This window comes from Antrostomus carolinensis, unplaced genomic scaffold (genome assembly GCF_000700745.2).
Source record: "Antrostomus carolinensis isolate BGI_N321 unplaced genomic scaffold, ASM70074v2 scaffold8403, whole genome shotgun sequence".
Lineage (NCBI taxonomy): Eukaryota > Metazoa > Chordata > Aves > Caprimulgiformes > Caprimulgidae > Antrostomus > Antrostomus carolinensis.
The window spans coordinates 26,330-53,942 of record NW_010307211.1 but is presented as its reverse complement, the minus strand read 5'-3'; the positions used below and the strand labels follow the sequence as shown (position 1 = coordinate 53,942).

General features: G+C 38.8%; 1 protein-coding gene across 1 annotated transcript in view; it reads right to left on the bottom strand.

The window, feature by feature from the left end:
- Positions 1 to 1,083: 1,083 nt before the first annotated feature.
- LOC104522928 (Down syndrome cell adhesion molecule homolog) overlaps positions 1,084 to 27,613 on the bottom strand; it is a gene marked incomplete at its 3' end in the record, with an annotated part of 37,508 nt that continues 10,978 nt past the window's right edge. Inside the window, exons 5-9 of the mRNA XM_029084345.1 lie at positions 25,560 to 25,856; positions 24,478 to 24,753; positions 13,510 to 13,788; positions 2,512 to 2,631; positions 1,084 to 1,257 (exon numbers count right to left, since the gene is read on the bottom strand). Coding sequence (XP_028940178.1) covers positions 1,084 to 1,257; positions 2,512 to 2,631; positions 13,510 to 13,788; positions 24,478 to 24,753; positions 25,560 to 25,856 — 1,146 coding nt within the window. The remainder of the gene's footprint in view (positions 1,258 to 2,511; positions 2,632 to 13,509; positions 13,789 to 24,477; positions 24,754 to 25,559; positions 25,857 to 27,613) is intronic.

The following is a 27,613-nucleotide window of genomic DNA, read 5'->3' as shown; positions in this document are numbered from 1 at the left end:
TTTCTTCCTTTAAAATAACTCAGTTATTCATTCTTTGACATTACAGCAAACAAACACCACCCCTAAACCTAAACATTAGTAGTCTAAAGTATAGCTCTCCAATGGAGCATATGTTGGATTTTCCTTCCTTTCATAAAATAAAAAAATCTTTTTACTTTCAAGAGCAAACTTTTTTCAAGATAATTGACATCTCAGAACTTCAAAGCACTCGGTCAATCTTGAAAAATCCTTCAAACATGAAAGTGCATGTCTCGGTGACCTCCTTCAGTACTGGTCTAATAGGTCATCCAGGAACATTTGTCATGCTGAAGTGTCAAGTCTCTTTTTTCCCTAGTGAGAAATTATATTATCTCTATAGCTTTTTTTTTTCTTCATAATATTTCCTCTATAGTCTCAACTATGTTCATATTTGAAGAAATTATAACTAACATGCACCTAAAAACTGGATTGCTTTTGTCTCTTGTACCTAGAAAGTACAGCTAGGTTGAGGTTGTGGATGCATTCCAAATTCATCAGAATTAGATGCATTATCTGAAAGTTACCTGCCAGTGGCTAAATCAAAATTACTACTATGGTTGTATTTAAAGTATCTTATAGTATGTTATAACAATATAGTATGTTATGGTATCTACTGAAATTGTACATATAGTATCTATCTATGTTATCTTGAGAATTAATTAAGAGACTTTTTAATCCGTATTTTCTTCAGCTTTTGAGATTTGTAACAGTTGCTGTGGGTATTTGTCCTTTGTTTTTGTTTTTTTGCCCTTGACCAAAGAATTCTCTTACTTCCCCTTCAATACTTAGCTGTAGCTTATAGACATGATACAAATTTTTGAAATGAGATGTTAATCCTTTTAATCTTGAAGTTCCCTTTTCTCCCTCTACTAAACAATGTTTATTATTAACCATACTAACTTCCAGGTGCTACCAGATGCAGCTGAATACCAACATTAAATTAAAACTAACAAAACTGACCCGTACCCTCCCTCCTCACCTTCCCTTCAAACTAAAGATGCATTAGACAAGCCCTTTTCACTCAGTAGTAATATCTGAATCACAGAGAAGTGTTTCAGTTCTTACTTTTAACAGTGAGGTACATGGACTTGCTGACGTCTGCTCCCACATCATTGCTGACCTTGCAGAGGTAGTATCCACTGTCTTCTTCCAGCACATGTTTAATCAGCAAGGAGCCATTTGTGAGAAGCTGGATGCGACCATTCAATGCAATCGGCTGGAACTGAGGAACCCCGGCACCTAAAGCAGGACCCCCATGGAAACAGGTTAGTTAGGAAGGAAAGTATCTCTTTTTTTTTTTTTTTTTTTTCAAAATAAGGCAGAAATTATAGCTTCCTGTTCTTAGAGGCTCAATTCAATTGAAATACAAATGGCTTCTGACATCACCAGAACAAACGGAATGGTTCTTTGCCAAAACTGAATTCATTAAATGGAAAATAAAAAGGTTTTTGGAATGTAATAGTAGCAATAATTTGCCCAAGTTAAAGGCAAAGGTGCAAAAAGAGCGTGAAGCAGGAGTGTAAGAACCAGAAAGGGGGAGAGAGAAAATGAAAGACAATTTTCAGACTGCTCATGGGTAAAAAGGCACATTTGTTGTACATTTAGAGGCTGATAAATTATTCACAATTACAGCTGAACAGTCATACAAGTATGCATCCCTAATGCATACACCAAATGAATTTCTTATGACTAAGAGGGATGTCTGTTGTAGTAAACATAGCATACTCAAGGGACCTCTAGGTCTTTGTTTACGAAACTCTAGGTAACATGGAAAACCACATCTATTTTTTTCTTTGATACTTTAACTCTAGCTCTAACTCTAGCTCTAAGTCTGCCTGTCTGCAATGGGTTGCCCAAGTAGACAGATGCAAGCACTCACTTCTTGTATTTCTTCACATGAAAAATTCTGGGGACAATTTGAAATTCACAGAAGGGAAAGGGCTGATACTCCTGAGGATAGCAACAACTGGTCAAAATTTTTCATAACGGTTTACAAAGGCTTCTTACTCTTCACATGCACAGTTACTGCTATTGCATTCGAAGTCCTCTCTGAGCAGTGACAGCAGCTTATCACACACAACAGCATTGATATATCTGTAAGAGGACTAAATGCTCATAAATCACAGAATCACAGACTGGTGTAGGTTGGAAAGGACCTCTGGAGGTTATGTGGTCCAAACCATTTGCTCAAGCAGGGCCACCTAAAGCTGGTTGTCCAGGACCATGTCCGGATGGTTTTTTTTAATATCTCCTAGGATGAGACTCCACAGCCTTGCTGGACAACCAGTGTCAGTGCTCAGTCACCCTCAGAGTAAAAAACAGTTTTATTACACTAAATGGAGACTCCTGTATTTCAGCATGTGCCCGAAGCCTCTTTAAGTCTGAAGGACTTAAAACAATAGATTCTTGCTAATTATGGGGTGTCTGTATTGATCACTGTCATTATTCGTTAGAGACAGCAAGTCTGTTTCCTTTACACAGGAGGAGTCCTACCTTTTGAGTACTTCCAGACAATGGTAGGAACAGGATAACCCTCTGCCGAGCAGTTGAGAATGACAGCTTTTCCATAGATCCCATCCTGGTCACTGGGCTGAACCACAAACCTGGGGGGTACTGTGGGAGTAAGTAAAAGGAGCCATGAAAATTTGTGCAACTTATCAGGTAGCTCAAAATGGAAGACCAGACAAATAAGGAGGCATAATATTGCATAGCAGAAAGAAAAAATTAAAACCAGTTTTGGTGATCCAGTGACATAGTAAAGTTGGTGTTACGTTGTTGGGTTTTTTCTGTGCACAGTCTCAATGTATTCCTTGCCAGGCACAAGCAAAGCCCTGGTCTTGATAGGATACAAAAATAAGTTAATAAAAATCTCTCCATAGTAGAGGCTATAAAATAGAGTACCAGATAAACCAAACTGTCATGGTCAGAAAAGAAATGCTTTCAAACAAAGAGAGAAGTACAACAGTTGTTGCACAACTGAAGTTTTTTGTGTTTGTTTTTTATGACAGCAAACTAATAAGCTTTAGAAAAAGAATTAAATTATGTAGCATAAACAGCCTCAAAGAATAACAGCTTTTAATACAAATCAAATAACTTCATATTAAAATTAGGGTGTTTGAATCATAAATTTTGACAGGACTTTTCTTTCCAAACAGTCACAGAAAGGTTCAACATAATTTGCTTGCACTAAGTTGAAGAGAAAAATTGTTACTGGAATAGATGTATGGACATCAATGTATACATATTATTAGACTTATTCTAAGGAAGGATAGAACCACTGCAATAAGTCTTCCAGACATAGGCAAGTACATCTGTATTTATACATAAATAAAATAAGAGATGCTCATCTCAAGGAAAAGCTTTACATATTCCAAATACAGATACACAGCGAAGAAAACTTGTGACAATGCTAGATCTACAGTTTACCATGAAGGCCCAAAACTGAATGTCAATGTCTCAATAAAACCTGAAGATCTGGCAAAAGTTTGAAAGAAAAGCTGAAAACTGTGAAGAGTGGTGAAAGAGCTACAGAAGTTATTGAAAATTAAAGGGGCTAAATGGTAGTATTAAAGTCAGTTAAAGTCACATACTTTCATTGATCTCCTGTTCTTTGGTTCAGAGTATGAAGAAGTAAGTACATGAGAAAAAAAGTAAATTATTTGTGCCCTTAACCCATATGTTATTCTTTTTATTATTTCTTACAGTGCTTCAGAGAAAATGTAGTAAGGTGACTGAGCCTGTGACAGATTTTTTTTTCCTCTCAAACTGAGTATCACGATACACTAAGATCTAATGCAGTAAAGGAGAAATCCTAATAGGTGCTTGCTTTCCTTGCCCCAATGCAGGTATGCACAGGGTGACACACACACAACCTCATGGGTGCCCAGGTCCACAGGACTTGCCAATTCTGAGTTTGTCTGAACGCTGGGGGAGGCAGAACAGAGGGCCTAGCTGCCCTTTCTCCCCCTAACCTAGCCCATCTTCCCAAACCCCAATCAGGTCCCATGATCTGCCTCTCCAGAAGTGCCAGAAATTAAGAATGGGAGTATGAGAGAGTCTGTAGCATGAGTAAATGTAAGGCAGCATAGAAGAGCATCATCAGTACAGTGACTATTTGCCATGGGACCTGAAGCTCGTAATGGCCATGCATACAGTACCGCTTATACATCAGAAAAACTGCACCACAGAAGCACAGCAGAAGGACCAATGATATAAGATATAATTTTAAATTTTCTTCAGATATACACTCTGATAGTTTATGCAAATAGAACTCCCCATTATACCAGAATCCCAACTTTTCCTTGAGAAACTTGAGATGCCAGTGTTACTATGGACAGGACTGCTGAAAGTTGGAAGTATCTCGAGATGCTCTTTCCAGGTACAGAGAACCTACCTCACAATGGTTTGAGCCTTCCTCCCTATGCCTCCATAATCCAGACTCTTCTCCAGTTTTCTCTTTCCACTTTCATAGCTACAACTGTTTTTTTAAAAGATGAGAACAATCTTCTGGAGAGCAAACAATCCCTTTAACTGGACCTCTTGCTCATTGAAACCTATAGCTGTAATACAAAGCTGTTTATTGCCTAAATATGTACAAAGAAGCTTAGCTTATTTTTGGAACAGAGTTAGAAGAAATAGAAGGAACTAACAGCAATAGAGGCAAGAGACCCCTTTGTATAAAAAGATATTTACTGCTGTCAATGATTTCAGCTTTCCAAATGGCTGCCACACTGACAAACATAAATCATATGTTATGTTAATTCATGATAGGTAAGCATCAAACATGAAATCCTGGCAACAGCAGCCCTGGGCAATCACCCACCCTGTTCTAATTATCTATTCACAGAAGACATTTGCTTCGGTAGCTCTTTTCTCACTCTTCCATGTTCATTTTATCACCAAACACAAAAGCATTCCAAAGTACTTATTTTGCAAAGCAGGTGAAAAGTACAATTAGTTGTACAAATAGGTTAGATTCTATATAACTCAGCATGTTGACATCAGCTTGTTTCACCTCTGTAACTGTAAGTAAATTTGTATTCACAAATTCTGAAAAATCAATTATGAGCTACTTATCCATAAAGAGGGTAGACAAAAAAAAAACCCAACCCAAAAACCCAAACCACAAAAACATCTCTGTTGTTCAGCTTCACAAAGCTCCCCTGAACTCCAATGGGGACCTGACTCCACCCCAGGCTGAGCCAGATAGCAAGAGGGAAATGCTTCTTTGAATCCATACTTATGAGGGGGAGAACTAGTTTGGCAAGGAAGGAGAGAGCCATCAGGAGATCATGGTCCTGAATAAAAGACCATGGGCCTGAACAAAAAGAGCATCCTTGACATAAGAAGGGAGGAGGGGAGGAGACAGAGAACCTCAGACATGCAGATCAGCATGCAGAAGAGTAGGGGGAGGTAAATGAGGGCCCCCTGCAGCCACGGAGGTTCAACGGTGGAGCAGGTACCCACATGTAGCCCATGGAAGACTCCACGCTGGAACAGGATGCAGTTATTGACTACGCTGAGTGCTCGTGATGAGCAAGAAGACCACAAAGTAGGGGCGGAAGAGGTGCGCTGGACTAGAAACCTGTGTGCAGCCTGTGGACATTCCCATGCCAGAGCCAGGAGCTGTGCCACATGGCACAGCATCCTCCTGAGGTCTGTGACTCTGAAAGGCCCACATTGGAACACTTTAGTCCTTAACTCTTTTAGCTCGTGGGAGGAACCTTATGTTGGAATGAGTGACATAAACAAACTGACTGCAACCCCCATTCCCTGACCCCTGTGCCTCTGGGGGGGAAGGTAGAGAAATCAGGAGCAAAGTTATTTGAGCCTGGGAAGAAGGGAGGGGTGGGGGAAGGTGTTTTAAGATGTGGTTGTTATGCCTCACTGTGCTACTGTGATTGATTTGTAATGAATTGAATTGATTTTTTCTTCTACAAGTTGAGTCTTTTTTGCCTGTGGCCATAATTGGTGAGTGAGTCCTCCCTGTCCCCATTTCAACTCATGAGGTCCATTTCAACAAATGGACCCTTTGTTGTGTTTCTTTCCCCATCTTACTGGGTTGGGGTTGGGGGAATGAGTGAAGGACCACATGGGCTTAGCTGTGGCTGAAACCACCACATCCTTCTTTTTGAAAAAGCTTTTTCTTTACGTTCTTCATTTGTTATGGATGACACTGGTAAAATGTGCTAATCTTTCAGGAAATAATTTATTATATTAAATGGATAGGTATATGCAGATAGTTCCAGAGAAGTTAAGCAAGATTGCCTAGCATGGATTAAAGGCAATCAGCCTTTAAAATACTATTTGCATTAAAGTTGCCTGATAAAATAAAATTTTTGTCTAATCTCTTTGGGCATATATAGAGAAAAATTAATGGATGTCAAGTGTAACTGTTGTTTGAGCATTTCTATTGAAATGCATCCTTCTGTATCTTTAATGAACTTATGCAGATATTGTCAGATGTGTTGTGCCTTTAGCACTGTCAAGCTCTGAACGGGGCTTTTTATCATATTGATTTAACTGTATTTTGGATATATATATATACACATATATAAAACATAGGTTTTAATGCATATATTCTTGGTATTCTCATTTTTAATCATTACTTCTAATGCAGAATGATAGCAGAATGGTAACTGTGGAAATTAAATTTTGCCATATAAACTCGAGAACCAGGTGCATGATTAAAGATCATACAATTTCCTTGTACTGCTTCATAAACAGAATATGTTTCAACCTCACTTGGCAAAAACTCTTCTCACATCCAGTAACAGAAACAATTTCTATATTCAGTAAAGCTTTGGCCTTCCATTAGGACTACTAATAAAAATGCCAACTGCTGCTCTGATTTTGAAGACATGAACCCCTGACACTTAGTCTTAAGATTGCCAATAGAAATCAGAAAAGATGCTACAGTAAAACAAAATTACTCATTCAATGACCTTTCAATTGTTTTTGTATTCTGTAGGTAAAACCACAGGATTTTTCTCTTATAGAAATCATTAAAGAGTAAACAGAGACCTTACATTTTTATTCCTCATTGATAGTTCACTTCTCAATTTTATTTCAAATAAATAACTTGTTCAGTGCTAGGTGCTACCATATTTTGGAAGACAATGCAGTTAACTACTTGATCAAGATTTTGATACTTAGCTTTAGATTATAAAACTACATTCAGTTTTTCATTATCTTTCAGGAATTCATTATCCCTTAAAGAAAAGCTGCTTAATAAGAATTTAACCAAGTTAATTTGTCTGATATGCTTAAGTACAGTTAATGGATAAAAGAAAGCAGTTAGTTCTCCTCCTCTCTCTCTAGTCATAGAGATGTGGGCCTCCTCTGCCCCTTAAGAAGTTAAACGCTCTGAAATAGCTCAAATATGAGTGAACAGTTCTACTTTTATTATCACCCTTGTTTCAGCATCACAGTCCCTTGAGCCCATAAAGGAGGACATTTAAAATTGCTTTAACAGTGAGTTTCTGTTAGGCTCTCACTTAATGCAGCCCACGGATCTGTGACGAAAAATGAGCTGTTGAATTGTTTAGTGTAGGAGCAATAAGTTGACAGATGCAAATTATTTAATGATTGAACTCAAAGGACCTAAAAAAGGTGTTTTCAGTCAATATTATGACTAGCATTCTCAGGGAAAACAAAGGATGAGAGCAATCAGAATAGGATGTTAAAGATAACATGAATGTCATAGTGCCATTTTAAGGGAAGGAAAATACTTTTATTATCTCATTGTGTGAAACAGTCCTGGTAAGATGATAAAATATGAGTTTGTACCCTAAGAAGATACTGCTTACCAGTGCCATCGCTGCTCGCAATGATGAACTTTACAAGCTACTAACTAAAATCAATTAATAAGTGTATGATAACATTCCCTGATTAAATTTTGTTTTATGTAAATTCAAGAATTCTTTCTGGCTGCGCTTTATGCCAGGGACCAGATGACAAACTTGCACACTCCTTCCTGGACTTCAAATATATGCAAGTGCTTCTGGCTCCCAAGTACAGCAATTAGTTCACCACATTGGAGAGCAATTATGAAGACTCCTCAGATGAGCTCCTCTGGTGGGCTACTGGAGTGAGTTAAGAAATAATCAGTGACATTGGCCCAGAATACAATGTTTCATTTTTACATTTTACATTTGTACTTTACATTTAGATCATAGTGTCAAAATGATGGAAGAAATTTAATCAGCCAAAGCAACCATTGCTGTATTAATGAATGAGATCATCAAACACTGTACTAGCAAAGATGAACAGTTATTAAATTTGGTCATTGAACCTAAGGGGTCGATTTAGCTGGTTTAGTGAAACCATTTGCTATGTAGCTTAAGAAAAAAGATGTACTTTTGCAAAATGAGACAGTGCCTATTGGTTTCTGTTGATCAGATTTGTCTAATGAGAACATTAAATAGGTAGTGAATCATTCAAGAGTAATCTTCAAAGCCACAGTGTAAACACCAGCAAATAGAGTAAATGAGTTTTGACACCAGCTACTACCATAGACCTTTTACCCCTGCTTTTCTATCACAAACTGCATTTGTTGCATCACACCAGAACCACCACCAAACATCAGAAGGCAGACAGATGCTCACTTCCTATCTGGAAGATTCAAGGCTCAGGGACTCCTCATTGGGTACCTAACTATCTAATGATATTCGATGTTCCTGGTAAGCACAAAATGAAAACACATTTATACTTAATGTACTAAATGCATTAAGGGGGATTATTAGGTATTTAAAGACCTTATCTCAATTTTAGCTTATGATGTGTTCATTAACAGGAATTTTAAAATCATGATTTATGCAACCACTACTATCTTTGAATTCTTTGAGAGCATACGAAAAATTTTGAACTCATAATACATTTATGAGCTTTTTTTTTTTTACCAATTAAAATATTTTTCACTGCTTTTTATTTCATAATTACTTCATTCCCATTTTAGGAAAACCTACAGAAATGAGTAACATATGACAAAGTGTAATAGATTTTTAATCACTCTGTAGAAGACAGCCCTAATTAATAAAGCCTTAATTAATTCCTCATGATGATGTTAGTAGTTGACAGAAGGTATTTTCCTAATTTCTATGGATGGCTTTCATGACAGAATCCTATTTTTACCTTTCTCTTACTAGCATGCCTAGCAAACCAAGAGTGCAACAAGAAATAAAATAATCAAAATAATAATGCTTTAAGAGTTTCTAAGAAACCTTTCTAGATTGCAAATTTTTGAGGCATTTCCAGACAAATTACAGGCCAGGATCTGACAGAGCACAAGATTTTGAGAACTAAAGCCTTGTTTTCACTCACCTGGACTGTCTACATGCAGTCCTTAGATACACTGAGGATGGTAGGCTTCTCACAGTGGCTAATTAATGAGCTTTTAAAAGATATTCCATAAGCATTACGACTAATCAAGACTGCTTTTCTGTGGACTTGTATCTCATGGTTGAGTCTAGTATTACACTCAGTAAAGATGTTTCTAATCAATCACCTCTTTTTGTTAAGTTTTTAGGCTTTCAGCTCCACTGGAGGCATTTTTCCCTTTTCCAGTTTGTCTGAAATTGACTAATAAATTGTGGAGAAATGTACTGACAAATCTATATCCAGAGCATGTGACTCTGTCTCATTTCCAGGTCCTTATAAAAAAACTCGTGGCAGGGAGAGCTGAGATTGTCCTAAAATCATCTTACCCAGGGCTGCACAGCTTCTCAAAAGCTTTCTCCTCTCACTTTCTTTCTCTCAGCAGGTGCATTCCATCTCCTATGTGATGCTCTGCAAGGAAGTTCTGTGGAAGCCAGTCATCTTCCTCTGATATTTAAGGTAGGGAAAATCCAGCCTTGCTGGTTAGGTATTTTTAGGGTTCCTTATTGCCACTTGATTGCTTTTATAGAGCACAAAATAATGGGAAAGCAGTGAAGATTTACCATAAGATGCCCACAGATTTTAAGTGCTTGTTTTAATTTTGCCTTTAATACTCCTGGCAAAATGGCAGTGCAGCTTAGATATGAAAAATAATATTGGTAGGAAGAATATAGGAAATTTATTTAGCAGACTTAAAACTTAACAGAAAAATATGAATGCTAAAAAATAGCAGATACATGCAATCTGACAGAGAAAATATTGAGGAAAAAAAAAACCTCAAGTTGTAAAGCCAAAGAATTTATGTGGCTGTATGGATTCTGCAGAAGTTTGTTTACTCACTAATAGTTCAAATAGGAACAAGTACTTGGCCTGTGTTTCTTGATTCATCATAGCAATGAACTGGGTGGATTTAGATTACACTTCTAACTACCTGTGTACTGTAAAATTATGGACTCCTACTTATTCTGGAAACATGATAGTTAACCATTTTTTAAGTCTACTTTTTAAATTAATAAAATGACAGTATACATAAGGAAAAAGGAACTTTGTGGGAAACAGTCATATTTCCCTTTACTTTCCTCTCCCGTTCACTGTCTACTCTCTTATCAAAATGCACACATTTCACATAAATAAGATATTCCCAGAACACAACCCTTGACATTTAGGAAAACCAACATGTAAGTTTAAAGCAAACTGCTGAGAAACCAATACAGACTGGAAACAAGAGAAACTTAAGCACTATTTCTTCTCCCCTTATTTGGAGAAAAAACGGCTTAATTGATTTAGAAAAATATTATATTTCAGTTATATAGCACCTAAGGAAAAAAAAAAAAGACATGATCAGAAAGCCTGAAGAAGAAATAGAGAGCAGGAAAGCGAGTCTTTACTTAAAAGAGGTCAAACCAGTATTTTGGCAGAAAATTTAGATCAAACTTCATATTTTCCCCTTTCCCGCTGAGTAAGAACTATTATCCCAGATGCATATGCAAACTGATTAAGACATTAGCATTTAAATTGGCATAGAGAAAAAGGAGAGGAGAGGAGAGGAGAGGAGAGGAGAGGAGAGGAGAGGAGAGGCTTAAAGAAGGCTGCTGCAGAGGACTAGCTGGGTAGAAAGATAAGCAAGAGGGGAAGAATGAAGTAGTCCTCATAGCCTTCTAAAAAGTTGCAGGACTAGGACTCCAAAGGCTCCAAGTCTCTGAGTAAAACAGAGTAAAAAGCTATCCTCTATCATGGCCGTGTGTTTATAAGGATATTCTTTCAGCACATGCACCCAATAGCTGTCATCTCACTGCTGGGGCAGAGCCAGCCCTCGTCAGGATGTGCACTTAGAGCAGCAGCACACAGGGGGAAAATAGAGTTGTTGGTGTCAATGGCATGAAAGGTATACAAGAGCAGGCTCCCCAGAGCTCCTTCCCTGGACAAGGAGGGCAAATGAATTAATGCCAAACATGGCAGCAAGAGGCAGACATGTCCAGGGAACAGAGGTCAGGCCAGCGAGGGGCTTACCAGGAGAGAAATTGCCCACTGACAGCAGAAGGCAGGGACGCTGTGTTCCAGGCAAGGCAGGGAGAGTGGGGACGCTGTTAGGGGAAGGTAGGACTTGCCCCAATCAGTGGGGTCCAGAGCAGAAATCCCTACACATGGGCTCCCTAGAGCTGTTATAGCCTCATGGATCTTGGTGCTGAAAAAAGGATAGACAGTGTTTGCAGAGGGCCAGTTTTCAGTGGTTCTACTTATGTGATTTTTTTTTTTTCCCCTTTTTTTCTGGAGATCATTCTACCATCCCGGTTTTGATTAAATGCCTATGGAAACCCACACCCGTACATAGTTGTTAAAGTGATTTATTCCCATCACTACAAGCACTGAGTATAACTGCAAATCAGGTAGGATCTCAGTTGTTATTAGATACAGCATTTCTGTGTAGGGCAGACATAGCCCGTAGACTGCCTGTTGTGATGGGAGATTGTCAGTTTTCCCTTCTTCAGGAAAAGAGAAGGCGAGGAAAATATTTTACTATTATAATGATGCATTAAAAGCTAACAGAACAGCTTAGGAAAAGAATAATTAAATGCATGTAGACAATTAAACCACTTAATTTAAGAATTACTGAATAGAAAGGGAAAGTAATAGACATCTGTATTGAATAATACATGATTAAAAGCAGGGGGGGGTTAATCATTAAAGTAATATTCATATCAAAACTAGTGAAAAAGCAATGGACCTATCTGCTGCTGTGTTTTTCTAACACTTGCATTAAAAAAATATTTGACAAGTGGAAAATGGGAATAATCCATCAAGGGTAGTCCTGGGACAGTGGGAAGGTTTGACTTAAAAGGAAAAGCTGTGCAGAAAGTTGTGCTTCAAATGAGTTTTTGAGGGAGAAAAAAAGCCTGGAAGAGATGGCAAAAAGCCTTGAGTGGTTTTAAGGTTTGCCTTGGTAAACTTACTGAAGGGGATTTAAGATGTAGTGATCTGCAACAGGCAGAACTAACCAGGGTTATTTGCAATATTGCAGTATGTGCCCTCTTCCTCTGAGGTGTCTAATGGTTTGGTAGCAAGAGGGAGATGGTGGAGAAGGAAGAGTATAGCTGTCTTATTTTTTAAAAATGGAAATTTAAAACACTTTGAAAAACTTTCATCAAGGAAAGGAGGCAGTTTAGTTTTGTTGAAGTCTTGCACAGTAAGTTTGAAAGTGTGTCATAAGGCATCATCTCTAGGGAACTTGGCTAAGGTGTGACTTGAAAGGTAAAAGCTATTGAAGGCAAAATATCTCTCTAAAAGGTCTTTTCCACATATATCCACATATTTTCCACATTTTCTTACTAAAAATATATTCACCTCTATTTCATGGCAAAATGTTTTGAAGTCAGCATGAGCAAATGAATCATGCTAATTGTGTCATAAACACAAATAAGAAAAAGAACAACATGGTAACGGGGAAGAATCTTTTCCCCATGAAGTCAACATTAATGCTTTTCTTTTTTACTGACATAATATTATATGAGATGCTGATCAAAATAGAAAATTGAGATAATCAGACTAAAACTGAAAGAGGATAGGTTTAGATTAGGTATTAGGTATTAGGAAGAAGTTCTTCACTGTGAGGCTGGTCAGACACTGGAACAGGTTGCCCAAGGAAGTTGTAGATGCTCCCTCCCTGGAAGTGTTTAAGGCCAGGCTGGATGAGGCTTTGAGCAACCTGGTCTAGGGGAAGGTGTCCCTGCTGATGGCAGGGGGGTTGGAACTAGATGATCTTTAAGGTCCCTTCCAATCCTAACCATTCTATGAAAACAATAACAGAGAAGAATTTGATACCATTTAGAAGGTTTGATCCCAGTGAATGGGCTTGTGCCTCAAAAATTTTCAAGGAAGTAAATCCTGTGGCTCCCCCATCCACCCTGTGCATTCCACTGTCGTTGATTAGTTTTGAGACTTTTAGACAGAAAAAGTTATATTAGTTTCTGTGCTTTATTTCTCTGTGTGCTTTCTGTTATGAAGAGAGGGATTACCATATTTCCGTCTTTTTTATACTTCCCATCAAACAGATGTAATTACAAAATACTGATTAATTCCGCTTAATTGGTGCCCTTCAAAATAATTATATCTACTTACCTCTCACGATTAATTGGCTTTGGTGTTCCACAGCTGCTGCATCATTTCTAGCTATACAGGTATAATTCCCATTGTGCATCAGTGAAAGATTAGAAATCCTTAAGGAGCTGGTGAAGTCGATGTTGTCAATCGTCACCCCAAGGCTGGCTGGGATCGGCCTGCCATCCTTCTGCCAGGTGATTGTGATGGGCAAATCCCCAGAGACCACCACGCAAGGAATGAAGACCCGCTGCCCAATGGAGAACCGTGGGAACTCAAAAGGCTGAATGAAAGGCGGAACTGGAACAAAAGAGGAAAGAAGAGTTATTGCAGTTATGGTTTTGTTTCCGAAACATGATGGAACAAGTGTGTAGCACTGAATATGTAAAATCAACACCTTTGACAGCCACAGAACATTACTTAGCTAATAAAAATCACACCTTTTGCAAATACCTTTTTTTTCTTGACTACCCAATACATAAACAGAGGTCATAAGCTGTGAAATCCCTGGCTTCTAGAGACAGCAGACGCCACTGGCAGATTCCTGCAAGAGTATTAAGCAACTCTTCAGGAAATCACCCAAGCATCTCCTGACTTACTGGGACTTTCAGCAGCAGGATTGCGTGGACAGTCCAGGAAGAGCTCAGCAGCTTTCAGGTTCTGGTGCCAGACCCTTGCTTAGGATCATGGAATAAATCTGGAAGAGGCTCCAGATTTGCCTCTGGGACATGATGAAAGGGATTGTAAGCTTCTCTAACTAATCTTGGCACTTATTTCTTAGTGTTTCAAATCACAATTCTCAATAAGATTGGGTAGAGGTATGAAGAGAAAGGCATATACAGTACTTGCAAGACAGCAAATTAAGTTAAAACTGATTTCTAAACAGAGGGCCAGAGGGCCAGTACAAAGTGTAAACTCTGAAGCTGGCATTTAGTTCCTGTTAAGCATATGCCCTTATTTTCTATCATAAAGAAGAATTCCACTTCTTAGAAAACTTTTTGTTTTCACTATTTTTAATAAAAACAAAGGAAACAGTGGGTTGGATTCAACAAAACAGGAATTAATGGGGCTGCCCCATTTTCTCTGGGTTGTGGTTGGAACATTTACTTATAATTTGGTAAACTGAGAATTAAATACCTACTCAGATGAAGGAACTGAAACCTCTCCTTCTCAGGGTAGCACTCTAACAGTTAGGGCATTAATAGCTTTCTATCAATTAATCGTGAAAATACTCTAAAACCAAATTTGCAAGCAGTACTCAAATACTCATTTATCAAAAGAGAAGGTTCCTAAAGGTTGTATACCTTAGATATAGAAATGAATTTTCCTATTCTTGCCTGAGCGATTACTTATATATACTCTGTAGTACATTTGAACATCTTTAATAGGAAAGATTAAAGGATATACACAGCAGAATAATCATACTGCTCTATATTATCTAGCTTCAGAAGAAAATGGAGCTGGTGGCTTTATCTGATCATATTTCTTTTCTTCTTTCTCCCTTTAGCAAATCTAAGGCTGTGTTTTCACCAGAACTGAAGCAGGAAAGAAGCAGAAAAATTCTTCAAAGTGGTTGCGATGTATACCAGTCCACTGATTTCCCCAGCAACACTCCCTGGTTTATCATTAAGGAAGCGATACCAAAACCCCCAAAGGGCAAAGGATTTGTTCAAAGGCATGTTCAAAGTGCTTGTGTATATGCACATCACGGTGCACAAACCAGATATCAACTCCTCTGTTCCTGGCATAACCATGATGCCATTTGATGAGGAGAAGTCATGACTGTGCGCAGCTGCCACAGAGAGGTACCACCAGGTGCAGGGTACCACAACTCATCCTTACAGGCTTTCCCTGACTTCTTCCGTGAGAGCAGCTCACTGTGTGAACTTGGGAGAATCGCCGATGCAATCAATTTTTCTCATATGTTGTAATGCCTTTTCCTGGCTGTCGTCTCTCAAATCGCTAAAACCTGTCCTGTTGTATTTTGAAAATCTGGTAGATCAGGCAGACAGAAAATGGAAACTCGGTATAAATTGCTGTGTTTATTTGAACTTTGAGCATTGGAAATTAACTGCTTTTTCACTCGGGGACCTAGTATACAAAATGAGGAAAAATGTCTGCCTGCCTCTTCTAATTACCTTAGCACAGCTAACTCATTCACATGAGAGATTTTGGATTCTTTGTACAACAGCAGAAAAAGGCCAAATTTCTCTTAGCATTTACTGACAAGCAGTTTATAGTATAAGTGGGAATGAGAAAATTTCAGAATGAGACTGTCAACGGTTTTGACATAACCTTTCCCCTTGATGACTGCAAATATCTGCTAAATGCCACGTGTCTCCTCACTGTGTTGGCTAGCACAATTCTACCCAAACCCTTCTGTTAGTCTCAGGCATCATTACTGAAAGATATGGTAAAATTCACAACAGGGTGGTAAATTGTTTCTGTATTTTCTGCTGTGTGTGTAACAAATTTGAACCAATCTTTCACAGACAAAATGATATCAAAAGCCAGACAACATGTTGCTCAAGGATTATTATACACACCTTTATCCTCCATCTTCCTGATGAAGAAAACAGGGAGCAAGATCACTAGGTCACACTGACGTATTTTTCAGAAAATAATTGATTTGCAAATCTGCATTTACCAACTCTAAAATTTAAGTAGCATCCTGCAGAGCATTTCAGAAATTGTCTAAAATATTTATAGACAGAACATTTTCCCTCTACTGAGGTTTTTAAGATACAAAAGAAACCAACTTTTATTTCTGCTTCATAAAATATAGTGCATATCCAACCTGAAGCAGCTCGCAGTCATGAAAAGGAGCTTATTTTAAAAACAGTGTGTAATTTAAAATCAGTACTTAAAAGGGTAAATAGTCTAGTGATAACTTTGAAGTATTGAAGAGTATTTTTCAGCTACAGTATTTACCAGTTTGGGTTCATAAACACAGTTATTGGTGACCTAACATAGTGGATACATTTTCTTCCTACTAGTTTGAAGAAGAAAACAATCACAAAAAATCACTTATGAAAAACATAGAATAAACTATACCTGAAGTCAGGCAAATAATTTCTAAAATACAAAAGTTGCCATTTTTTTAATATATATCTACATCTCTCTCTAAAGTAAAAAATTGACATCTATCCCTGACAGAAGAAAATATCAAGCTTGATTAACCAGCATGTAGGTTGCTTTTTTGTTGTTGTTTTTATTTTTTTTTTAACTATGGTTGTATTATTGCCAAACAGCACTAAAAAAATAAGAGGGATGTATACTACTTTAACTCTGGGAAAGTTACAGTAGGACAGATGTATTTAAAATGTATTTAAAATACTTCAAGGTGAGCTGAAGTAATTTCCTTCCCTATACGTAGATTTAGTTTGACCATACTTCAGAATTTGTATTTGATTTTTTGGTTACATTTTGCTATTTTATATATAAGATATTACATGTTAACTATATATAGAGAGGTCTGTATGTGTATGTGTGCTTGTGTACATGGAAGGGATTTTTCTTCCTTCATCCACAACAGGCAAAAGAGTGCTTCATGCAACGAAGCACAATGTCTTGGGAATGCTTTATTGATGAGTGCTTGAATTAAGTGTCTATTTAAGAAGAGGAGCATGGGCCAGTCTCATTAGTGCTAATGCAGGAAGATTTAAATTATGTTTTTGTGCCTAAGCAAGGTCTTCTGTACCTCTGGGAGATTACTGTAAAGAAGGGCAAGGAGGGCTTCCATGCTGCTCTCCATTAACAGAGGAACATCCTTAATTTCTTGCCCTTTGTTCCACAGGAGTTATGTTGGAAGAAACTGCTGAGATGATTCACTAAAACAGAGCATCCTGCAGATAGCCTGTCTCCTGCAGCAGCCTTGTGAACATGGTGTTCCTCTCCTGTGGTTCTGCATAGTAAAAAGAAAGTAAACCTCTGCTTTACCATTAGAAACGGCTCCCTAATGGATTTTCTTGCAACAACACAGTTGCAGGAGCTGTAATGAAACAATTTTTACATACATTTTTAGGTGAACATTTTCTGCAGTGTCATAGGTGAAGTCATTAGGACTATAGTACAGCAGAAGTATACTACTACAAAATAAGACACTTAACTGCAGCATCCACATGACACTTGCAAGCTCTTAAAGACTAGTAGTCAGCTATTTTAATGCTAGGCTAACCTTGAGTTGTTGTATGTTGAATGGCAAAAAATTTACATAGACCTATCAGGTCTCACATATTCAATACTACACTACTTTAGTCTATTTTTCAGGTACTTCTACAGGTTAGATGCTGAAGTTCTCACATGGGAGATACCAAAGTGCACGTTCCCTTAAATCAGACTGCTGCCACTGCTTGCTCCCAGTAACAAGTCCCCATGCCCACTATGTGACCTGAGAATGACTGTTAAGTGGATTTTTGCAGGATCTTTTGCACAACTGGACATTCTCATCCATTCTCACCACATGGCCCTTGCATGACTCCTGCATATGACAACTCCAGTCACTGCGAGATCTGAATATTTGTTCCCAAAGAAGTTGCAACAAGCTTGGAGGGATCCAAAAAGATATTGCATGGGAGTGAAAGAAAGACAGAAAGTGATATAATGAAAGAAGTATCTGAAGGACATAACGGCCAGAAGTTTTTTCTGACCCAATTTATTGGCAAGGTTTAGTCAGTAGGCAGATAAGAAGTTATGTCTTAGATACGTGCATGAAACTGAATTCACACTTGCCATAATCCATGCCACAGAATGAAGCATAAACAGATTAACGGATTGTTTGATGACAGCATGCACCATGGTCCCAAGAATCTTTAAAAGATTTCCCTGGACGTTTTTTCCCTTTTGTGTCTGCATATTTTTCAGTAACTAATCCAGCCCTCCCTGAACTGATCTGCAATGCAAATCCATCAATAACATTTTATATTTTAGATGAGGAGAATCTATTCAAATAGATGCAACATTAAGTTATTTAGAAATAGCCCCTGTTTGGTTTGCTTGTTTTCTAAAAGAAGCAGGCTGGTAGAATTCTTTTACGCAATTCACAACAGGTAAAGTGCTACCACTTTGGCATAAGGCAGTGAGAAGCCTTCTATAATCAATGAGATATGTAAGCTCTACAAGATCAGAAACAGTCCTTTTGAACACTGCACTTTTTATTTTAATGATGTTGCACCCTTCCCTCTCAGGGGCTTCTTTTTCAATTAATTTCTGTCAGAGAAGTGTGAAAGGCAGCAGGCTGTTTGCATGAGGAGAGTGTCCCGTGAGACTGATGAAAAGAAAATCATCACTTACTACTAATGGCTTTTACTGTAGCTGAGAAAACAATTACTATAAATTACATAATAAAAAATTGAGATAATGACTCAGTCCTGTTTTTAAAATGCTTTGAGATCTACTAAAATGCTGTAGGACAGGTGCTGCTGTTATTATTATGTTACCATCTTGCCACTTGAAAGGTTATTTTTCAATGGAAATATGAAATTTGCAGATGGGGTGGATAATATAACCTCTTCCTTTGTTTGCCAACAATTCTCATTATAAGAGTATTTTAGTTTGCTTGCAGTTTAACTTTTGCTTGGATAGTATTTTTCCAGGCCAGGTGTCTGCCTCAGGCTGAGTCTTTTCAGCTGGAAAGTTTCAACTACAACTGCTCGGTCATTTCCAAGAAAAAGGCAGAAGAGTGGAAAAGTAGGGATGCATTAATTGATCCTACCATAAAAGAAAAAAAAGGCATTGTGAGAATCTGAGAAGTCCGACGTGCCCCATGGTTAGCAGCATGGATTTAAAGTTTGGAAAGTGATGGCACTAGCATCAGATATTCTTGCTGTCCCTATGAAAATCCATCACAAGGGTGACCAAATTTTGCAGTCTGAACAAAACCAAGCAAATGAATAGACAAAAACCCCACAGTTATCACATCCTGAGAAGGTATCTTCCAGTGACTAACAGCTAAGAGCTACCAGGGTTCGAGTGGCACTGAACACATCCTTGCACTGCCTTCAGCGGCTGAGTCAGTTCCAGCCCCGTCGAGCAGGTGTAGTCTGGTGAGATGTCAGAAATCAAAGCAGACAAATTTGTCTCTCTAGTGCTCATACAGCTGTCCATGCTGGGCCCAGGAAGCGTGAAAAAAGTTGTTTCAATGCAGAGAGAAAGAAAGGAGGTGTGGGGGCCAAGGGACCAGAGTGGGGAACCAACCTGCATTGCTGGGCATGCAGATAGCAGCAGCAAGTGGTGGAGTAGAAGCTCAAAGTGATGTCCAGGAAAACAAAAGGGAATTATAGAATTGGATTTAGGGGCAGTGGGGGAAAGTGAGAAGTTGGGAGCAGGCTTGCAGTGGGATTACAGAGGTGATGGAAGCTGGTAAAGAGGAGCTGGGAAACTGTCTGGTGATGAGAGACTGGGACAAGGAAGCAGTGGGATGAAGTACAGTACCAACAATGAACAAATACCCACATGAACGGGAGACAGACTGAAACCCAGTGGAGATGGAGAAAGTGAAGACTGGCAGAAAGAGAGTACTGTAACTGCAGTCTGTGAGGAAGGTTGGGATCTCTGAAGGGGAAGATTAGTTTTGAGTTATGAAAACAAGGTGCCAAGGAAATGACGACTAAGATGGGAAAGATATGGAGGACAGATTGATTTTGGAGCCCAGAACAGAAGAATCAGGACTTGGGCAAGGATGAGCTGGAGAAGACTGAGGAGGACAGGTCACACTTAGGATGAATGGACACAACCTCCTACATCTTCTACAGAATATTCTACTCCTTAGGATGTCTGACTTCAATAACCCTCTGCCATTGGCAGATGTATATGAATCCCACTGGCAAACCACTAGAGCTTGGTGAAATGCAGAGTAAGAAAGTAGTGCTGCTAAGAATAATTCTGTTCTTGGCAAGGACCTATGTAGTATTCTTAGCAAGGTTAATCTCAATTATTATTTGTAAGGATGTCAGTAACTACTTTTTCCACTTTGCAGGAGGAGGAGGAGGAAAGGGGGTTCAGTTTACTTACCAAAAAAGCCAAAAGGGAAATTGCATTTAACACAGACCAAAGCAAAACATGTTGAAAAGGCATTAGTACAGTTGTAAAGGCAAGTATTCGACAGGTATAAGACAACAGAAATTAAGTATGTAAGTACAGTCGTAGTCTTCCCTCTGTTAGGTATGCGTTACAGGGTGGGTAGTTTTCATCCCTTTTTGTCATAACTCAAAACTAGCCAATTCATTTGTCTAAATTTAAAAAAGTAATGCTAAGATGGCTTGATTTCCAAAAAGCTCTGTTAGGACTCAGGCATGGTTCCAACAAAGCTATGTCTGCCAAGCAGAAACCTGCTTATTTTCCTGCCAGCTTATCCACTCAGCTCCCAGCAGCCAACTTATGGGACTGTTAGCTTCCCAGATCCAGATTTTGGGACAGAGATAAGAGACAGGCAAGGGATTGGGAGTGGGAGGGGCAGCAGCATGCCACATCTTTGTGGGACAGAGTTATTTGGAGTCTGTGGACCTCTAGGGTAGGGGGCTATGCAGACAAGGACACCCATTATTCCTTAAAAATGGTACAACTGATTTCATGTTGTGTCTAATTGATTCTTCTGATCAGCAATGCAAAGAAGTAGGTGGCCTAAGGTTGAATAGCACATAAGTGCCCAGCTCCCAAGCTTTTGGCTTCCTGACAGCCTGCCAGGTAGGAGGTTGCACAGCAAGGCTCTATAAGCCCCTCTCTTGGGTTCTCTGGCAGTGGGGATTTAATTCTGAAGTTATTGTCAAGAAAATTTCTGTTCTATATGAGATCTCAGAGAGATTTCTAAAGAACGTCCTCAAGATTTTGCTTTTATTTGGATATTTGTAAATCTCTAAAAACTCTACAGAATGGGCAGGCCTCTTGTATTTAATTACATGCTCATGCTGTTGCATATCATTATTTGGATGCTGTTTTTAGTAAGTCCTCATTCAAGATGGAACAAGGATACTTCATGTACTGGAGAGTTTGGAAAGTGGGCTGTAAATGTGGCAGAGGGCTGCAGGCAAGAAAGGCCACTTGTATGCATAATGCAGATAAATGCTGCCCTGTAGTGCCAAATTCTGTATTCACCTTTGCCACAGATCTCTCAGATAATGCTAATTAAATGACTTAAATCTGTCTTTCCTAGGGAGTTGCTAAGCTAGGTGATGTGACTGATCTGAAGAAGGAAAAAGAACTCTCAGAAGCAACTTCATTTCAATGGGAGCAGAGCTTTGAACCTATAAATGCTATATAACAGCAGATGATCTCAAAAATCAAGCTGTAGGCTTCTGTAATTGAATTTACAAAATTTCTGGATACTTTTAAGTTCAGTTTGTGCCTCAGTTGCCATTTGCCAAAGTGCTCCTGATCATCCAGATGGGTTTTGAAAATGAATGCATTGTTTCTGAAACACTTTGATACCACAGAGATTATCATCTCAGAAGAGCCCATGACGAAATTGATAATTATGTCTTCAGAACATAACATGGAGGAAACAAAGTACCAAATAACAAGCAATTAACTATCATCTATTCTGGACCACTCTTCAGATGACAGGTCTGAGGTCACCCAGGAAGCTTGCAGCAGAAATGAGAACAAACCAAAGGACCCAGGATGTCGAGCTGGGCAATTATTCTCCCCCTATTTCTCTGGAGAAGAAATAAGTATTCTGATGGTATGAAAAGCTGAACTATAAATAAGGAGATTTAGGCACTGATATTAAACCCCCTTATAATGTCATATTTCAGAGCACTTTAAAGCTCTAGTATGCAAGGTTGGCCATACTTTGTATTTCTTGGAATGAAACATAAGTGCCTGAAAACTCATCACATTAACTTTGGACTCTATAAAATGAAAAGACAGCAAAAACATTGATATTTTGAAGCAACAGGCCACTTTTGGCTCTCTGCTAATGCATTAGACAAAAACACTATGTAGTTACAGGAGAAAACAATACATAGCCATCTAAAAAACCACTGTGGCAATGCTGACCTCCAGCTACAATAGCAAAACCTTGAGAATTGTTCAGGTCTGAACATACAAAGCTCGCCTTTGACATTTTGGGCTTAGCATATGAGGACAGGATATTAGCCTTTTTTAAATACCAATGTCTTTGCAAGGCCAGGGGATGCTGAAGTAGCTATGGCCCTTTGCAGCCAACTTTGGCAACTCCAGATCAATTGGTATGGGCCACACTGACACATCTGCTTTGTACAGCCCATGGATCACTTTTCACACTGCAATTTTCACTGCTTCGATGCATCTGCCTTACGGAGCACATGCAGGGTGAGGCTGTATCACAGGTGCAAGGCAGCTCAGCCCACTGGCACTCTTCAAATGTGCCATATGTATATGCAAGTTATTCAGAGTACGTGCAGTCACTCTTTGAGATTTCTCACCAGACAATGGCCCTAGCAGCTGAATATCCAGAAATACAGTAGCGTACTTTCAAGGAAGTCAAATCATTGATAAAAGCTACAAAATTGATAGAGTTGGCAATCTGCTTTCTTGGGGAGGAACTGTCAAGTTTGAAATTGTAACCTAATGGAAGAAAAAACAGCATTGCACCTGAGGTACCAGCTATCATGATCTAAATACCCGAGTTGTAAGGCTAGACTACTGGATTTATTTTTTTTTTAAATTTTTTTTTTGGTCTGGCTACATTCATTTTAATAGTCATTTGAAGTGTGGTATCATTTAAGAGGCAGCAGTACCCATAAGATGCACCATGGTGAACTGTTAGTGCAGCAGCAACACAATTACTAACTTTGAATTCAGTTCCTAAGCTGCATCAATAGGTCTGAGATATTACTGTAATGTCAGGTAACGTACCACATACATGAAAAGAAACAGTGAAATTAGCTTTTTATACTGCAGTATATACTGGTCACAGACCAGTGCCCCTGATGGTCTCAGGTGTATGAGATGACATGACTTTCAGAGTCCAAATTGTTAGTGGCTTAAAGATAATCCCCTAACCTCTTGAAATAATAAGCAATTACATCACTACAAACTGAAAACAAGAAAGGGCTAAACAAACAGAACAGAAAGGATTTAAATGTTGTCTGTAACAAAGTCATTTTACCTTGGTGTTCTCTCTCCTCTGTATCTTATCTAAGAACAGATATACAAATCAACCTTCCTTTCTTTCTCTCCTCTTCCCACCAAAAAATGCCCAAGGAAGATTTCCAAGAACTTCAGGAACAGTGAAATTATACCTCAATTCTTCGTACAAGTTCACTTTAAGTGCACTATTTAGTGGCCCCATTGCTCAAAACCAGGTGCTAACGCAATCAGGTTTTCTGCCTTTTGTATCCTTGTGAATAGGTCTGAACATTGCCAATATCAGAATAATCAGAACACAATGCTAAAAAATTCCTATTCTTATCTATTGCTAGTCTTTCAGGTCCACCTGAACATCCTAGTTTGGGACTATTTCAATAGATTTGAAGCATCCTATTAGAAACTCAAGTCACATTTATTTACAGTGCTACCTTTCTAAGCATCAAGAACACTCAGTAAAGCACACTTAATAAGAGGAAAGCAAGGTTAATTATTTTAGTTCCTGTCTCTACTTATTGGCAGAAACACATACATTAAAATTCTCATCTCATTTTTTAAAAGCTGGAAAGTTATCGGCTAATGAAAATGTGAACTTTGTCCCCCAGCAGATAAACAGTCACCAGTGAAACTCAGTTGACAAAACATTAATCTACTGCCTTAGTTGTTGTAGTGAAAGCTGCTCATTGAAAGCTTGCTACTGCAAGGCTTCCACTTAGAAAGCAACACTTTGCTAGTTGAATGAAGCAGGTTAAAAGTCAAGAGAGAACAAGATACAGTGACTGATTAGCATCTATGCCATTATTAAAAATAAACACAAATCTGGATTAACCTTCTGTCTGACAGCACAATCCTATGCGTGCAATTCTGTGTTTCTATAAAGGACACAGCTATTAGGTTGGCTCTAGTTTACCGAGTTGACCTCACCTTTTACTGTCACATGTACACTCTGGCTGGTGGACAGCTGGGGTTGAACGAGGACATTGCATGTGTATTCACCCTCATCTACTTCCTTCTGCACATCTGAAAGCTTCAGTGTCCCATTGTTCTCAAATGCCACTTGGCGATGGTTAAATGGTAGCAGGTTAGAGTTCTTGTACCACTTGATGGAGTAATAAGGGTAGCCGATCACACGGCAGTGGATGTAGGTGTCCCGTCCAGCTATTGCTGTGATGTTCTTCATTGGTCGAATGCTTGCTGGCCCTAGAAAGGTAAAAAGAAACTCTCAAAAACAATTTAAAGGCACATTTTCTTGAGGGAATATGCATAGAATTTTTCTGAATATATAAATGTTAACAACATTTACAGATGCAGCTCACATACTTCTTAGCATTTGACAGTTTTTGCTTTTAAGAGCTACTTAAGCAGTTTCTCTGATCTTTATATGCTCTAGTTTTTCCTCACCCTGCAGCATACATACTAATTATGTGGGGTATATGTTTGCATTATCCAACATTTGCCTGATAAAATCTTTGCTGCATTACAAATTAAAAGGTTGAGGATGATTTAATTAATGTGAAATACTAAAGCTGATACAAAGCTAGAATCCTGTTACACATTAGAACACTTACAAAGCTTTTTTTGACATATATAAAGTATAATACCATGAGGATGGGTATTATGCCATGTAGAGATAGAAATGCAAGCTAAAGTACTGTATATATGAATAATTACGATGAATGTTGGATAAGTAAAGGAGGAAAGGAAAAGAAAAAAAAAAACATGCACAGCAGGACTTAAGTAAAGAAAATGTGAACTAGTAGAGATGAGTATAGGAAAAATAGACCATAGAACACAAGCCAAAGGGTTCTTCCAACATTTAACCATACCACACACTTTCTAGATGGGGCTGGAGAGGCAGTGTTGGAAAAGAGAGGGGGGAAGAAAAGGAGAGGAAAAACAGTGAGTTGGTTTTGGAATTTCAGGACTCATTTAATCACATGCAACAATCTTCTTCTCCACTACAATGAGTTATGTGTGTTTTTTTGAGGAGCTGATTTGACAAGCACCTCTTACGTTTATTCGAGCCTGGTACAGGACGACTCCAGCAGAGTTGTTGGCAGTACAGCGATAAACTCCACCATCTCGGACCTGAGTGTTAGAGACGTTCAGATAACTGACCACGTTGCCTTCAGAAGTGATAATCTGGCTGATACGATGACTGCTGTCCTTCACAATGGGATCTTCATCCAGTGTCCAAGTGATCGTAGGCAGAGGAGTCCCCTTCACATTGCACATAAGGGAGACGGGCTCTCCCGGACTCACCACTTTCTCACTGAAGGCAGAAATTATTTTGGGAGTTCCATCTGCCAAGGGAAAGAAAAGCAGGAGAATAGTACCTATATGATGCAAAGCTTGCTCCCTCTATACTGGAGCCTATCATGTGAGCCGAGATCTTTTTTAGAAGCGATGCAACAATTGTTTTCCAGGATGTAACTACTGAGAAAGGGAAACAAATTTTGGTAGTAGAGTACTTAAATGATCCTCTGCTTACTACATGTTTCTTTTTCATCTTCTGAGAAACCTGGTACTGACTGCTGAAGGAAAAGCACTTGAGCAAATGGACTAGGGCTCTGCACAGCTACATAACTACCAGGGTCTTGCGGAAAGGTGTTAAAGCCATGCACATCACAAAAGACGTAAAAGAAAACCTCAACACCTTTGTAATTTTTCTTCTCCTAGTAGATTTCAGCTCATTGGAAATCTAAGGATGAATCCTGCTGGCAAAAGCTGGACATAACTTGCATAGGCTAATTTCACACAGCTGTGCCAATGCAGTTCAGTCCTGACCCACAACATCTCATTTAGAAAAGTATTAAATTAAGCTTTTCTGAACTCAGATTGCCAGTAGCAGCAGTGATGCCAATTTCTTTCTGTGGTCATTTTATGTTACAGATAAATATTCCTCTGAAATGAGAGCATTCAAATGCTTTCTCTTGTGATCTGTGTCACAATTCACTCAGCCTCTACCAGGCAAGTGAATAAAGAGAATGGATGGAGATGGAAAGTTTGAAACTGTAAGTAGGGAGCAGGATTAAATAACTACCTATCCAGAGAGTTTAGCGAGGTAACATTTAGGAGTGCCAACACTCTGCTATTAGTTAGGAAGTTCTTTCTAAGATCATGCAATGCACGTTTGTTCTCCTTTGAAAATCATATTTCAAACCTGTATCTACAAGGAATTTCAGTGTAATTGGGAGCAAAAGGCCACACACCAAGACCAGTACGCAGAACACAGGAAGCAAACCAGTCCAAAGTTTGAACAACAGTGCTGTAGGCTGCTGTCTGGTTTTAAAGAGCCAAGTGGCAAGAAAGCTAAATTCAGTGTTCGTACAGTATCAGTGCCTGCAAGAAACAGAAGGAAAAGCCCCATTACCTAGAGAGGGGCTAAAGACTTAAAAACTAACCTTGTACATGTAGCCCTTTAAGGACAACTCCTTTCAGTGTTACACAGGACAGAGGGTGTCAGGACAGGACTGACAAGTCTCATGATCTATGTGATGCACTATTTGTTTGTGTACAGTATGTACTGTCTCTTCCTGTACACTCTGCCATGTGTTACCCATATGTCTGGGAACTCATGTCTCCCCTGGCAATCACAATTCTTACATTGCAATTTCAGTGCAACCTCACCCAGGAAACTGAGGGAACTGGCACGATGTATGCAAGACTCTCCATGAAATATGCTCAGTCATAGCAGAATTAAAAACAGGGCTGCAAAATTCCCTTGTTTGCCCCGTAGTGAAAAACATAAGCCACTGCCATTCTCTGGCTGTGGAAAGACCTCAGCATCCCTGAACGAGGACTTGCTTTGATTTAATTTCATCATTTTCTCCTCTTCCTCCCTCTCCCTTTCATTTCTGTCCCAATGGTTTTGTGACAGTGTTCTACTTTCTTTATTTATTTTCATCTCTGATTCTCTTCCTTTCCTTTGCTATGTATTAGATACCGTCATCCCTCAGAAAACAAAACAACAGCAACAAAAAAGCGCTTTTTTTATCCCAAAAGAAAGTTGACACAGGACCAATAAATCAGTGAGTGTGCACACTCTGTAGCTCTGCTA